The sequence below is a fragment of the Scyliorhinus canicula genome, chromosome 6, assembly GCF_902713615.1.
Source record: "Scyliorhinus canicula chromosome 6, sScyCan1.1, whole genome shotgun sequence".
Lineage (NCBI taxonomy): Eukaryota > Metazoa > Chordata > Chondrichthyes > Carcharhiniformes > Scyliorhinidae > Scyliorhinus > Scyliorhinus canicula.
The window spans coordinates 126,959,775-126,976,807 of record NC_052151.1 but is presented as its reverse complement, the minus strand read 5'-3'; the positions used below and the strand labels follow the sequence as shown (position 1 = coordinate 126,976,807).

The 17,033-nt window shown below is 44.6% G+C and overlaps 1 protein-coding gene across 2 annotated transcripts in view; it reads right to left on the bottom strand.

The window, feature by feature from the left end:
• LOC119967486 (microtubule-associated protein RP/EB family member 3-like) overlaps positions 1 to 17,033 on the bottom strand; it is a 124,457-nt gene that overhangs the window by 56,389 nt on the left and 51,035 nt on the right. For both annotated transcript variants that reach the window (XM_038800107.1, XM_038800108.1), the window contains exon 5: positions 162 to 304. In XM_038800107.1, coding sequence (XP_038656035.1) covers positions 162 to 304 — 143 coding nt within the window. The remainder of the gene's footprint in view (positions 1 to 161; positions 305 to 17,033) is intronic.

Sequence of the window (17,033 nt, the reverse complement as noted above, 5' to 3'; positions counted from 1 at the left end):
TATTTTTGAGGATATTATATATGGAGTTTTTGTCCGATTACTCAATTCTCCCTATTTGCAGTCACTTAATAGCAAAAGCTGAATATTCATATTTTTATTGATTCTGCGGTTCATGTGCAATTGGTTGGTTACCCGTGAAGCACTAAAATTGTTATGCTTACCTGCTGATTCAGTTCAATTATCTGGGCATCTGCATCACTGGCTCCATTTCTGGAAAAGTGTTGGGTTTTCCTTATACCCATTGAGGATGGTGCATTTGGTGTTCTTGTGATCTTAGGCGCTGTTGGAGATGTTCTCTGTGGCACTTAAACCAGAATTGAAAATAGACAATTTCAGAACAATTTAAGTATTTTAGAACTGATTCCTGACAAATATCCTGAAAAGTAAAACATTTTCCTGCTGATGAGTCTAATCATTTATTCTCTGTATTGGGTGTGGGGTGGGAGGTGGAATTGGGCTATTCCTTTTCCAAGAACTGACAAGAAGGAGTAAGCATTCCATAAAGTTAACAAGACATTTTATGCAGTATTGCTGTCTGCCTTCTAATCTTTCAACTAACATTCACATCACATATGTGCCAGGCAATGACAATTTCCAATAAGAGTCCAACCACTTTCCCTTGATAGCAATTGCATTACCATTGCTGGATCCCACAATCAACATTCTGGACCCCATCACTGACCAGAAACTTAACTGGACCAGCCACATAAATACAATGGCCAGGAGCAGGTTAGAGGCTGAATATTCTGTGGAATATAATTCAACTTCTGACTCCCCTAAACCCTTTTACCATCAATGAAATGTATAAATGTACAAAAATAATTTATCCAGGAATAGCTTTTTAAAAAGAAATTCCTGGAATTTTGATCGACGCTTTAAGCACACCTGCCATTAATGGAATATTCTCAATTTTCCTCATGAATAGACCTCCAACAACACGAAAGCAGCTCAAATCATCCAGGAAAAAGCAGCCTGCGTGACTGGCACTCCACTCACCACCTTAAACATTCTTTTCCATCTGCAAGATGCAGCAACTCGCCAACATCACCTTCCAAGCACATGATCTCTACCACCTAGAAGGGAAAAGGCAGCAGATGCATGGAAACACCGCTATTTGCAAGTTCCCCTTGAAATCACACACTATCCTGACTTTGACCCATATTACTGTTCCTTCATTGTCGCTGGGTCAAAATCCTGGAACACCGTTCTAAACAGCACTGCAGATCATAGAAATATTTTATGGTTACAGCACAGAAGGAGGCCATTTGGCCCATCTTGTCCATGCCAGCTCGAGGACATCCAGGTGCCCTTTCTAATCCCATCTTCCTGCACCTAGATCATAACCCTATACCTTAGAGCAAATAAGGTGCAGATCCAGTTACTTTATAAAAAGAGTTTCGGGTCTCTGCCTCCACTACAAACTTGGGCGGCGTTTTCCCTTGTGTTCACTCTACACCTGCCATTGCCACTTATCTTGAATCTATGTCCCCTGGTTCTAGAAACCGCCATCAAGGGAAACAATTTTATCCTGTCCACCCTATCTCTTCCCCGTCTAATTTTGTACACCTCAATTAAGTCATCCCTCTACCTTCTTTGTTCCAAGGAAAATAACCCCAACCTATCCAATCTCTCCTTGGAGCCACACGTTTCTAGCTCTGGCAACATTCTTGGAAACCTTCTCTGAACTCTCTCCAGAGCAATAACATTGTATTCTAACATTATTCTATGGCTATGCCAATGAAGAAGAGCATTCCATATGCTTTCTTACCAACCTTGCCTACTTGAACTGCTGCCTTTAGGGACCTGACTACCTGTACACCAACTCTCACTTCATCTACCCCTCTTACTATACTCCATTTATTGTATACTCCCTCCAAATGTTTGACTTCCCTAAATACATGACCTTAAACTTCTCGGTGTCAAATTCCATCTGCCACTTTATCGCCCACTCCACCAATCCATCTATATTGTTTTGAAGATTACAGCTATCCTCTACACAGTCCACCACTCGGCCAATCTTTGTGTCATCTGCAAATTTCCCACTCATTCTCCTCACGTTCATGTCCAAATCGTTGATATATAACAGAAACAGTAAGGGACCCAACACCAATCCCTGTGGAACACCACTTGAAACAACTTTCCAATTGCAAGGGCAGCCATCGACCATTACCCTTTGTTTCCTGTTACTAAGCCAACTTTTTATCCAGTTTGCCACATTGCCCTTTCTTTTCCAATCTGCCATGTGGGACTTTTGTCAAATGCTTTGCTAAAATCAATGTACACAACATCTACTGCACTACCTTCATCAACCCTTCTTGTCACTTCTTCAAATAATTCGATCAAATTTGTGAGACAATACCGTCCTTTAACAAATTGATGCGGACTATCCCTGACTAATCCTAGCCTTTCTATGTGTCTCTCAGGATTGATTCTACTAATTTTGCCCATGACAGACGTAAGACTAACTGGCCTATAATTATTTGGCATTTCCTTCAATCCCATTTTAAACAATGGTACCGCGTTTGCATTTCTCCAGTCCTCCGGTCCCTCCCCCGTGTCTAGTGAGGATTGGAAAATTATCCTCAGAGCATCGGCTTTCTCCTCCTTGGCCTCCTTCAGTAGTCTCCTCCATCTGGCCCTGGTGACTTATCAACTTTCAAGGCTTTCAATCCTTTGAATACTTCCTCTCGCTATATAATTATTCCATCCAGTATCTCACAGTGTTCCTCCTGGACACCTGCATCTGCATCATCCATTTCCTTTGTAAACAAGGAGACAAAATATTCATTTAAAACTCTTCCCATAGCATCTGCATCTACACACAAGTTCCCCTCTTCATCTCTGACAGGCTTTTCCTGAACTAACCTTTTATCATTAATATATTGGTAAAACATCTCTGGGTTTTCTTTAACTTTATTTGTTCATCTTTTTTCATGCCCTCTCTTTGATTACCTTTGGAATTCATCCCTGCACTTTCTATACCAGTCTAGACTATCTGCAGTGCTTAGTTTGTTTTAGCTACTGTATGCGTTATTTTTCTGTTTGATCTTCCCCTGTATTACTACCCAATATCTAATTCTGCCCAACATCTCTTCCAATGACCTGCACCCACTCTGATCCCAACTTCTCTAATTATCAAGGCCAGACTTGATGACTTGCAAACGCCAAACTTTACAAAATCCTGAGTTGACCTTTAAATTCCATATTCAAGTCATTTCTCAAAAGTTTGTTCACTTCTGGAACATATCACTCTCAAATTACTGATATCTTTACCAACACTTTCATTGCCACGTGTAAGCGGAGTTGAGATATTTGCTCATAACAACAGCACTATATATAGTTTAAGCTGTTGGGTAACTGGGTATAGTTCACTCGGTCACATAAACAGTTCCACCACAACAGTGGGGGAAGAGTACCTGCTGCAGAATAATGCAACTCTAATTATACTGAAAGTGGGAATAGACAATTTTTACCAACCAGAACTTGAACTGTTAATTCTGTCTTTAACTGCAAATTTAATCTGCTGCCAGGAAACACCTTTAAATATTTGTAAGTATGAGCCTTCCTGAAAAAACAGGTAGTGGCCTTTCCGACGCTGCAGCCACTGAGGATACAGGACAGGGTGGTCTCCGGCACCTGGGTGGGGGAGGAGAGGGTGTCGTATATCTACCAGGAACTACAGGTGGCGGAGGAAACCCTGGTGGAGGAGCTCAAGGGCAAGTGGGAGGAGGAGCCAGGTGAGGAGTTGGAAGCAGGTCTGTCGGTAGAGGTCCTGGGCAGGGTTAATTCCTTCTCATCATGTACCAGGCTCAGTCTAATTCAACTTAAGGTGGTCCACCGGGCACACATGACGGCAGCGAGAATGAGCAAGTTTTTTGAGGTAGAAGACAGTTGTATGAGGTGTAAGGGCAGCCCTGCAAACCATGTCCACATATTTTGGGCATGTGCATAGCTTAGTGTTCTGGCAAGGGATTGTGAGGGCAATGTCCAAGGTGCTTAACACACGGGTGGTGCCGAGTCCAGAGACAGCGATCTTTGGAGTGTCAGAAGACCCGGGAGTTCAGGGGGCGAAAGAGGCCGACGTCTTGGCCTTTGCCTCCATAGTAGCCTGGAGACGGATTTTATTAATGTGGAGGGACTCGAAGCCCCCGAGTGTAGAGAGTTGGGTTACCGACATGGCTGGGTTTCTCAGCCTCGAGAAAATAAAGTTTGCCTTAAGAGGGTCTACGCTAGGGTTCTCTCGGAGGTGGCAGCCGTTCGTCGACTTTCTCGTGGAAAATTAAAATGTCAGCAGCAGCAGCAATCCGGGGGGGGGGGGGGGGGGGGGGGGTGTGAATGCTTCATTGGGATGGTGTGGGAAGATTGGGTCGCATGGGGTAATGTCTATTTAATTGTTATTGTATATTCTCCTTTTGCACTATGTTAATGTTCACTCCAGTTTGTTTTGTTATTATGGTTACTACTGTTTTATTATGAAAAATTCTGCGAACCTTAATAAAAATACTTTTAAAAAAATAATTCTGTCTTTAACTGGAAAAAGTACAGGTCAATCTGCTGTACTGAATGGAAGGCTATCAATGGGAAGGGGCAACACAGCAAGGACAGTCCAAACTCTGGAATCCTAGAGCATGGCAGACTCTGGGATGGCTGTCAAATCCCACCTAACCATAACAGCTCCCCAGAATCAATCACTTTATCACATCATGTCATTTCCACTTCCCTTTACTGCTCTACTAATGTTATCTCATCACCAAACATCAATACATAGTGTTATTCAAGTATATATAATTGCGAGCAGATGGATTTCATGAGATATATTTAAGCATTGTCCAATCAAAATTCAGAATGACCTTTCAATCCATTACGAACAAAGGGGAAATTCCCAACATCAACCTTCCCCATGGGATTTTCTCATTTTCAGAATGTGCCCATTTACCTGTAATGCTCATTAGGCCTGTAGGTGGCACATTAGGCCTTCAGGGGAGGCAGTGGCGTAGTGGTATTGTCATTGGATTAATAATCCAGAGACCCAGGATGATGCTCTGGGGACCCAGATTTGAATCCCACCAGGGCAGATGTGGAATATGATTTCAATTAAAATCTTTAATTTAAAGTCTAATAATGACCATGAAACCATTGTCGATTGTTGTTGAAAACCCATCTGGTTCATTAATGTCCTTCAGGGAAGTAAAGTTGCCATCACAAATCTACATGTGACTCCAAACCGACAGCAATGTGGTTGACTCGTAAATGCCCTCAGGAATGGGCAATGCTGGCCCACATCCACATCCCATGAACGAATAATGAAAGAAAAAAGTGATAGGTTTAATGGCACTAAATTAACATGTATTCTATATCCTGGTATTTTGAATCAGTTTGCAGTTCTGCTACTGGTCACTGCATTTCTGTGCAAAGATTATTTTGCTTATTATGTTTTATGAAAGTATGTTCATTGGGCATTATTTAAATAATTAATTTTTCTCTGCTGCTTCCTTTACGCTGGCAGCTCCAGCCAAAGTTAAGGTACCCCTCCCTTCCAAATGTCTTGCTTCCTTAAAAAAAATGTTTATTAAAAATGTTTTCATTCTAAACATAACAATGTAAAACAACTAACCCAAGTTACAATATCAAATAACAAAATAAACAAGCCAAAGTACAAATGAACTTAACCCCACAGAACTAATCTAAACCCCATGACAACTGATGGTGATTAGCTCTTTAAAAAAGGAAATGAATGGCGACCATCTTTCGTACCCTTCTACTGACCCCCTAATGGTGTACTTAACTTTCTCCAAAGGTAAGAAAGACATAAGATCCCCCAACCAAGCCAAAACACTGGGCTTACTAACCTGGGACACCCGGGGACAAGACCAGAGCAATGAGCGTGATGAGTCGGACCCCCGAGGGCAACCTTCATACCTGTTCTCCACCAGAGAAGAATCCGCTCATCCTCGCTTTAGTCAAATGAGTCCTGTGCACCACCTTGAATTGGATCAGATTAAGCCGAGCACAAGGACGTGAAGTTGACGCTGTGAAGAGCCCCACTCCATGCCTCATCATCCAGAATAGGGTCCAATTCACCCTCCCATTTCACCGTAAACTCATCCAACGGGGCCGACTCCGCTGATAGGATCTGGTCATATATGCATGAAATAGTCCCCCCAGGATCTGGCCGTATATGCATGAAATACTCCACCACCAGACCTAGTCAAAGACAAAATCCTCTTCAACAGGGGGCAGGATTGTGCCAGTGAGAATGAGGGAAAAGCCTTGCACAAATAATCGTGGATCTGAAAGTATCTGAAAAGACTGGAACCAGGGAGTTGAGATTTCTCTGACAGCTCTTTAAAGCTGGCAAACCTTCCCTCCATGAACAGGTCCCCAAACCTCTCCCCATGACCCAAAGGTCGAATTCAAACCCACTGGTAAAAATAGGTGATTATTGCAGATAGGTACCAGGAAAGACATTGAACTGAGTTTAAAATACTGTCTGAACGGATTCCAGATTCTCAGGGTGGAAACCATTACCGGGAAAGTCTTACCGGAGAGAACGGCAGCGATATGGCCACTAAGTCTAGAACCCTTACAGGAGCTCGCCTCCATTTGCCCTCAAATGGAACCCAGGTCACTGAACAACAACAGTATCTTCTGAATATTGGCTACCTAATGGCAAACTAATAAACTGTTAAATCTCCTGATTGCCTATCTCTCTGAAGGTTTGCCTACGGATCCTTGGGCTCCCAAATAAATGAGGACACTAATTTATTAACTTTGACAAAGAAGGACTTGGGGAGAAAAGTGGGAGACATTGAAAAATAAATAAAAATCTCAGGAGAACATCCATTTTAATAGTCTGAACCATGCCCGTCCACTTCTGTAAGTCAGATTTGACGGCATTAACTCGACTATCATAATTCAATTTATGAAGCAAGGCCCAAGCGTGGGCCACCCATATTCCCAGATAGCAAAATTTAGATCTGGCAAGGCGAAACGGTAACATCCCTAGATAGGCTCCCTCTCCAGGGGGGGTTAACTGGGAAGTATTCAATGTTATCCAAATTCAACTTATACCCAGTGAGAGAACCAAATCTCCCAAGCAACCTCATTATCGCATCAAAAGTGGACACTGGATCTGGAATATAAAAAAGCAGGTCATCCATGTACAAGGACACCCTCTGCTCCACCTCTCCCGATTTATTCCCCCTCCACTTACAAGAAGATCTCAGCGCTATGGCAAGTGGTTCTATTGCCAAAACAAACAAGAGCGGAGACAATGAACATCCCTGCCTCTTGCTCCAATCAGCAGACGGTAGCCAGAAATCAAAGTATTTGTGCGAACGCTACCAGTAGGGGCCCTATACAATAAACACATTCAGGATAAATTGTCCAAATCTAAACCTCCCAAGAATCTCAAAGAGATATTCCCACTGCACTCTATCAAATGTTTTTTCAGTGTCTCGGGGAACAATCACCTCTGGTCCAGGCACGGAGAAGGGGAGAGGACAACATTTAACAAACAACGTATAGCGGCCGACAAATGCTGACCCTTGATGAAGCCTGCCTGGTCTTCCGGGATCACCTCTGGGATGCAGGGCTCCAATCACAGTGTCAGTACTTTAGCGAGTAACTTAATGTCCACATTTAAAAATAAAATAGATCAGTACGCCCACACTCTGTTGGGTCCTTGTCTTTCTGAAGGATCAAGGAAATAGAGGCCTACACAAGAGTAAAGAGCAACGAACACCCGGGGGCAATAAATGCCACAGATCCACCCCCCCCCCCCCCCCCCCCCCCCCCAGGAGTCATTGAACATTATTAAAATTAGAGGCACCAATTGCTCTGAAAATCTCTGATAAAACTCAATGGGGAGGCCATCAGGGCCAGGAATTTTAGCTGTCTACATAAACCAAATGCATTTTATAATTTCCTCTGGGCCCAACTGGGATTCTAACTCTTCACCCCTCTCCCTCTCCACAGGTGGGATGGATAATTCATCCAAAAAAATCAGTCATGACCGAACTCTCCGCCAGAGGATAAGACCTATAGAGATCCTGATAAAACATTTCAAACGCCACAGTGACCTGAGGTGGGGCAGGAACCAGTCTGCCACTTGAGTCACGTATATGTACAATCTCCCAAGAAGCCACCTGCTGTCTCAACTGATGAGCTAAGAGGCGACTGGCCTTCTCCCAGTGTTAATAATATATATCCTTCAAACATTACAGCTGGCCCACCACATTATTCGTTGATAATAATTCAAATTGTGTCTGTAGCTTTTTCCTATTTACCAACTCTGGGGTTGGGACAAGTGAGTACTGATGGCCCAAGAATGGAGAACAGCAGCCTCTGCTGCTACGCCCTTGCTGCCTTTACCATATGCACTTTGTAGGAAATGATCTCCCCCATGATGACCACTTTAAGGGTTCCTACTGCATAAAAGGTGAGATAGATTAATTTTTATTAAAGTTAATTATTCCCAAATAGCAGGACATTTGTTCACAAACTCCCTTGTCCGCTAATAATGCTGCGTCCAATCTCCATGCCTAATACTGTGAGGGATCCGATTCTCGTGCCAAATCAATGAAGTGTGGGGCATGGTCTGAAATCACAATTGCCAAGTAACCTGCTGCCTCCACAAAAGGGAGGAGAGACCCATCCATTACAAAAAAGCCGATACGCGAGTATACCTGGTGCACATGAGAGAAGAAAAGGAATAAATGCACAGATCTGCAACCCCCCCCCTTAATCTGTTCCATGAAAAACAACAACGTCCTGGCCACCCCTGATGGAGTCAGAGATGTGGGTATGCACTGATCCAGCCTGGGGTCCAGAACACAGTTTAAGTCACCGCCCAAAATAAGCTGAGGTGAATCCAAAATAGGGATGGAGGCCAGCGGCTTTTTAATAAAATCTGTATTGTCCCAGTTTGGACCATGGATATTAACCAGAATCACTGAGGTGCCCACCAAAGATCCACAGACAATAACACGTCTACCATTGGGGTCAACCAAGATTTAGTGGAAGAAAACTGAACCCTTTGAAAGATTAATATTGCTACAACTGGGCCCTACGATCAAAGCCTGAATTAAAAACTTGCCCCACCCATCGTCCCTTGTCTGGCATGTGATCCACAATTGAGTCTCTTGCAGAAACACCACGTCGGCATTTAAACTCTGGTGAGAAAATACCCTTGACCTCTTTCACTGGGCCATTCAACCCCATGACATTCCAGGTGACCAAACGAATTGGGGGTCTCCTACTCCTCTTCCTCTCTCTCTCTCTCCCCCCCCCCCCCCCCCCCCCCCCCCCCCCCCCCGCAACCTCAATCCAGAGTCAGCCATTTCTACCAAGAGGGATTATCTAACAGTTAAATAGAAAGTACATCATCAAGCCCATGCACACCCAAGATGGCCGTCAAACCCACTACCAAGAGTAAACAAAAATCTGCAGTCACGGTCAGGAAACTACCACTGCCCCGCACTTCCACCCCCCTCAGACATTACAACACCCAAATACACATATAGAAAACAGCAAGACGAATATAAACAACTAAAACCTACTTCTAATAAACCGCACCCCAAACAGAACAAAAACACTAAGCACATTATCTAAAACAGAACTACTGATATATTTTCACAACAGTTAGAACAAAAACCTACATAAAACCCAACAAGAACAGAAAAATGCAAACATGAACAAGGAACATCAACATTTCCACATATCAACATGTTCATCTCCAACATCCAAAAACCTCAATCGCCCTGTGTCCAGTCCATGCTTCTTCACAGCATGGTAGTATAGTGGTTAGCACTATGGCTTCACAGTGCCAGGGATGTTTTGCTTACAGGAATGATTCTGCAAATCATTTACTTTGGCTTTCAGTGCTTTATTCGCACAGGACATCAGAGACATCTTCGCTTCCAAAGAGGCAATCTGGTCATTGTGCCTCAAAGGTGCCACCTCCATGCTTTGTATTGTGGCTCCATATGCCTTTACGGTTTTGTTGATCCTCTCTAATGCCAAACGGATGGGAGCCAAGACCTTTTCCGTTGATTTACGGAGATCCACTGACACAACCTGCCTGTGTTTGTCAAATTCTATCGCCAAGGTACTCATAGGCATCTCAGCCATTAGTGGAGTAGCTGGAGTCCCAGATGGAATGCACCATTTTTTTTCCATCGACAAGCAACCGGGGCCTACGACTCTGTTGACGAACTTCTGCTTTCAACCTTTTTACCTCTGGGTTTTCTGGCCATTTCTCCTATGTAGGTTCGTTATCCCATTAAATATGTGGGTTTTAAAACAAAACTACCCCCTGAAACTAAGCAAAAAGAGCTAAACTTTCAGTACCCTAGTGGGAGCCAAGGCCTCTTCCATCAATTTGCAGAGGTCCCCTGACACAACCTGCCCCTGTCAAATTCTATCGCCAAGGTGCCTCGTAGGCATCTCGGGCACTAGTGGAGTAGCCGGAGTCCAGGGCAGAGTCCCGCTGTCTTTTTTCCACCGATGAATCACCGAGAGGCCTAAGACTCTGTCGACAAACTTCTGCAAGCAACCTTTTTTCCCCCAGGTACATCTTTTCCTTACATTTAAAAAAAAAGTATTTTTATTCCAATTTTCAACGTTTTACATTTTCAACGTTTTACATTTTCTAACAAAAATCATACCCAACATATTAAACCCCGAAAACCCCCCCCGCAAAACGGTCGACAGTACCCAACTCTCCAAATAGGAAAATAAATAACCCTAATGCTTGTGGAACCCATCATTCATCAAACACATAAGGTTGAGGCATTCACCCTCCGCAACACCACAAACCCTCCTCTAATACTGTCCCCAACTCCTCTTCCCACTTGACTGCAATCCCTTCCATGGACTCATTATCCCCTCCAGAATCCTCCCATAAATCGCCGACATGACCCCTCTTCCAGTTCACCCACTGACAACATCTCATCCAACAACAAAGAGGCCGGCGCTGTCGGAAACACCTTCTTCACAAAGTTCCGCTCCTGCATGTACCGAAAGCTCTCCTCCTAGCCAGTCCAAACTTCTCATTCAACTCCTCTAAGCTCACAAATCACCCTCCCAGAAACACCTCCCTGACCCTGAACCTCGCATCTATCCTCCTCGGCTCGAATTCGTGATTCCCCCTGATTGGCATCAGCCTCAACCCTGCTCCCAACCTGACGAGCTGCCGGAACTGCCTCCAAACTTTCAACATAGCGACTACAAGAATACTTCCCGAATACTTCCCTGGAGCTAACGGGAGCAACACCGTTGCCAGCATCCACAACCCGACCTTTTAAACGAGCCCATCTCCATCCTTACCCACAAAGGCTCCGCCTCCCTATTCCAACTCCGTATCTTCACAACATTCCCCGCCCAGTAATAATACATAGGAACATAAGAACTAGGAATCAGAGTAGGCCATCTGGCCCCTCGAGCCTGCTCCGCCATTCAATGAGATCATGGTTGATCTTTTGTGGACTCAGCTCCACTTTCCGGCCTGAACACCATAACTCTTAATCCTTTTATTCTTCAAAAAACTATCTATCTTTATCTTAAAAACATTTAATGAAGGAGCCTCTACTGCTTCACTGGGCAAGGAATTCCATAGATTCACAAACCTTTGGGTGAAGAAGTTCCTCCTAAACTCAGTCCTAAATCTACTTCCCCTTATTTTGAGGCTATGCCCCCTAGTTCTGCTTTCACCCGCCAGTGGAAACAACCTGCCCGCATCTATCCTATCTATTCCCTTCATAATTTTATATGTTTCTATAAGAGCCCCCCTCATCCTTATAAATTCCAACGCGTACAGTCCCAATCTACTCAACTGCTCCTCGTAATCCAACCCCTTCAGCTCTGGGATTAACCTAGTGAATCTCCTCTGCACACCCTCCAGTGCAAGTACATCCTTTCTCAAGTAAGGAGACCAAAACTGAACACAATACTCCAGGTGTGGCCTCACTAATACCGTATACAATTGCAGCATAACCTCCCTAGTCTTAAATTCCATCCCTCTAGCAATGGAGGACAAAATTCCATTTGCCTTCTTAATCACCTGTTGCACCTGTAAACCAACTTTTTTGCGACTCATGCACTAGCACACCCAGGTCTATCTGCACAGCAGCATGCTTTAATATTTTATCATTTAAATAATAATCCCGTTTGCTGTTGTTCATCCCAAAATGTATAACCTCACATTTGTCAACATTGTATTCCATCTGCCAGACCCTAGCCCATTCACTTAACCTATCCAAATCCCTCTGCAGACTTCCAGTATCCTCTGCACTTTTTGCTTTACCACTCATCTTTGTGTCGTCTGCAAACTTGGACACATTGCCCTTGGTCCCCAACTCCAAATCATCTATGTAAATTGTGAACAATTGTGGGGCCAACACTAATCCCTGACGGACAGCACTAGCTACTGATTACCAACCAGAGAAACACCCATTAATCCCCATTCTTTGCTTTCTATTAATTAACCAATCCTCTATCCATGCTACTACTGTACCCTTAATGCCATGCATCTTTATCTTATGCAGCAACCTTTTGTGTGGCACCTTGTCAAAGGCTTTCTGGAAATCCAGATATACCACATCTATTGGCTCCCCGTTATCTACTGCACTGGTAATGTCCTCAAAAAATTTCACTAAATTAGTTAGGCATGACCTGCCCTTTATGAACCCATGCTGCATCTGCCCAATGGGACAATTTCTATCCAGATGCCTCGCTATTTCTTCCTTATGATAGATTCCAGCATCTTCCCTACTACCGAAGTTAAGCTCACTGGCCTATAATTACCCACTCTCTGCCTACCTCCTTTTTTAAACAGTGGTGTCATGTTTGCTAATTTCCAATCCACTACTAATACATCACATTCGGGAGGCCTAACCCACCCGACTGCCGTCCCCTCTGAAGTACCACCATCCCTGCCCAAATGAATGAAGAAACCAGCCTATCCCATCCCCATGAAAAACGCCTTGGGCAAAAAGACCAGCAAGCACTGAAATAAAAACAGAAACTGTGGCAAAATGCTCATCTCAACTGCCTGCACCCGACCTGCCAATGAGAGGGGAAGACTATCCCACCGCAACTAATCTGCTTTCACCCTCTCCATCAAGCTCGAAAAATGAAATTTCCGAAGACCTGCCCAATCCCGGACCACCTAAATTAGAAGGACACTAAGGAAATTCGGCATGTCCAAAGTGACGCTTACCAATTTTTACAGAGGCACCATAGAACGCATCATATCTGGCTGCACCATAGCCTGGTATGGCAACTGCTCGGTCCAAGACCGTAAGAAACTACAGAAAGTCGTGAACTCAGCCCAGTCCATCACATGAACCCGCCTCCCATCCACTGACTTTATATCTACACCTCCCGCTGCTTGGGAACGCAGGCAGATTATTCAAAGACCCCTCGCACTCGGCTTATTCTCTCTCCCAACTTCTTCCATCGGGCAGGAGATACAAAGTCTGAGAATACGCACAAACAGATTCAAAAACCAGCCTCCCCGGACAGGCGCCGGAATGTGGCGACTGGGGGCTTTTCACAGTAACTTCATTGAAGCCTACTCGTGACAATAAGCGATTTTCATTTCATTTTTAAAAAAAAGTTTCTTCCCCGCTGTTACCAGACTCCTAAACGACCCTCTTATGTACTGATCTGACCTCGTCACACATCTTCTCTACTGAGTAGTATTACACTCCTGATTGCTTTACTCGAAGCCTGTTGCAGGCACCGAAGTTGGCCACTTCCCGACCCAAAATGGCGATTTACAAAGCACGCAGGGAAAATTGGACACTTTAAGAAAGACAAGCAGGTTGCAGAATCTTCCTGTGTATTCTGCCTGCAAAGAAAGCAGACAGCACCGAAACCAGCAGTTTGCATATTAATGAAGCGATCCCCGGGAACAATGGATACAACGATTAGCTACATTTGGGACATTCTATAGCAGGTCAGACTTCCCAGCGCCAACGGGAGTCTGAAACAAAGGAGACAAACAAGCCAGGAAGAACCGCCCCGCGATCGAGGGACAGCCTCAGTATTGGGGGGATTCATACCAATCGATTGGTATAAGATCTAATCGATTGACAGTAAGCTCGGGGTCCGCCCAAAAGGGCGCGAAGCCCCTAGGACCTATAAAAGTCAGGTCCCAAGTCCAGTTCGCTCTCTTAGCCGGCCCTCCCAGCAGAACACCTTTGCAGCAGCTCTCTAAGAACTTGACCGTGAGGAGAGGCCTGGCCAACAGCTACACCGCCAAGTGTCCAACCAACGCACGCTACGAGAATAGACACTCCTGACCCCTTAGCCCGCACCAACTGGGAAGCCTGCAGTCTCAGGACAGAACAAGAGGCCATTGTTCCCTGATCCAGTGGGTTCCCTTATCGAAGATAAGTATTGGCTCATAGTGCTAGGAATAGTTTAGTCCGCTAGTATTAGTTGCATGAGTATCAATTTACTGTGTAAATAATAAATGTGTTTGATTGAACCTTACTAACTGGTGTATTGAGTCATTGATCTGAACTTGAACTTGAACCTCGTGGTGGTATCATAAGATACCTGGCGACTCTAGAGCTAAGGAATAAAACAGAGCCAATTGAGTGTAAAGCACACTCACCAGAACGAGCAACATTGTGTCTATGTATTTACATTATGTATTTATGTATGTCCTATGTTTTTTCATGTATGGAATGATCTGTCTGGACTGTACGCAGAACAATACTTCTCACTGTACCTCGGTACACATGACAATAAATCAAATACAAATCCAATCAACTCATGGGTATCAAGATTCAGAATGGCAGCCTGCGTTTCATAAATCCTACGTCATCCCAATTGGAGACATATATGCTAACCAACACCAACACGTCCCCTCCAACGCACCTGTTACAATCATGCACCTACCCCCCTGATCCGCCACAACCATCTCAATCTGGAACCTCACTCGCTTGCCCACCAGAATGTGCCCTCTCAAACCCCCCCCAAGTGAAACACCTGGTTCACCCACCGCTTCCTGAGCCTCATCTGGTCCTTCACCCTCAGATGGGTCTCCTTGAGAATCACCACATCAGCTTTCAAACTCTTCAAGTGCGAGAAAACTCTTGCTCTCTTCACCGGTCCCCCCGACCCTCACACGTTCCACATCACTATTCTGACCGGGGCCTCTCCCATGGAAGCAGACTATTACAGCCCTTAGTGGCTCATTCGTTTTAGACTTCATCTGGAGCAACCAATGGGCCCTGCCCACCTTGTAGAGGGAGTGCTTTTCCCCCTCCCTCCATCAACTTGGCGAACATAGCCGCAATGTAATCGGTCGGCCTGCAGGCCTCCACATCCTCGGGCAAGCCAATGATCCTGAAATTCTGTCTCCGCGACCTGTTTTCCAGATCCTCCAATTTGGCTCTTAGCCCTTTATTGAACTCCACCACCCCCCATAGTTCCTCACCCAAGGTGAACTGGTTGCTATGCTACGACAATGCCTCCTCCACCCACTTCATCCTCTCTCCTCGCTCCTGCACTTCGATCGACGTCTTCGTCAAAGCCACGTTTATGGGGGCATCTTCTCCATCCACTTCTTGAGCAAGTTTATCATCTCTTTCCAATACACCTCTAGATTTCTGGCTAACAGCTTTTCAAACTCCCCCGATATCACCTCGGTCAGAGCCTCAATAATAATTGGTGCGGCCCCACCGGACAAACCAGCACCTGACATCCTCCCTCTTGCTGGACTCTGGCAGGAGCCATCCAACCTCCACCTACATGCCGCCACCGGATGTTCTCTTTCCCTTACTTAACACTACAGGATATCTATGTCTTGCTTTCTTGACAGCAATTTGCCATTTCTCTCCTGGGGTAGCCTCAATTCCCATTCTTTTCCAGATTTGCTGTTTAAGTGCCTTCCTCCTTTTCTCTCTGTAGAACATAAATTTAATTAATTAATCTTACTTGTACCAAATTTAGGGCCCCATTTTCTTCTATATCCTACAACAGTTTTTTAAAAACTTTTTTTCCCAGGATCCACTTTTACCAACTGGCTGACCTTCACGACCCACACGGCCAACCTTCACAACATACCATTTTTCCCTCCCTTTAATACGACAGATGAGCCTGCTTGGTCCTCACAATCTCACTCCAACCAGGTTCAAAGGAGGGGAGGGCAATACGCATATCAGGTGCAATGCTCAGCCGATTCCTTTGTGCTGCCTTCATCTTCGTGAGGACGGAAAATTCAACCTTGCAATGTAGGCTGCTGTGAAGGGCAATAGCAAGAAATTGCTATTTTTACTCAGCACTGGATACTCCTCGGAGATGCTACTACAGAATGCTGACAGCCTCATGGAATTGTGGCATATTTTTAATTGCTGAAACTGGTGAGGCTCAGAAGTTTAATCTCTTTATTTGGAGTCGGCTGTAAGTTAATAATTGACTCTGGGACCAACGCAAAACGCATCTCTTGTGTTTCAAAATCTGAAACTTCTCTGGAAAGTACCAACAAAAACTGTTGATCAGCGCAGCCAGATGCGACTGAATAAAGCTTGCCAGTCTATGGACACTGTGTTGTAGCAGTGTGGGGAACAGATCGTAGTTTTGGCCTTGTACTCACATTTGCCAAACTTTTAATGACTTTTGGAAAGCACCTACTTCTTCACAGTGCCGAAAGCAATCATCATCCTTCACTTGCAATTTAGGGTTCAGTTTGTTTAGAATTGAAAAACTGTCTGCAAGGTAAGACATTGTCAGCATCCAACTCTCATTTGTCAGTTCTTCCCCGCATATAACATGCACGGGCTTTCATTCAGGTTTGTATTGGCACAATTACCAAAGCAATACCTCAAGAAATCAATTTTATACTATTTTGTTCCCAATTTCAGTTTCTTCTCAGTAGGTTGTTCACCAGAGGCCCTGGAGCTCTGTATATAGCTCACAGTAGCACTACTTTGTCCTGCCGTGGACTGTCCTGTGAAGCTCACACTAACAATACTTTGTCCTGCTGTGGACTCGCCTGAACAGCTATCTTCAGCAGATTC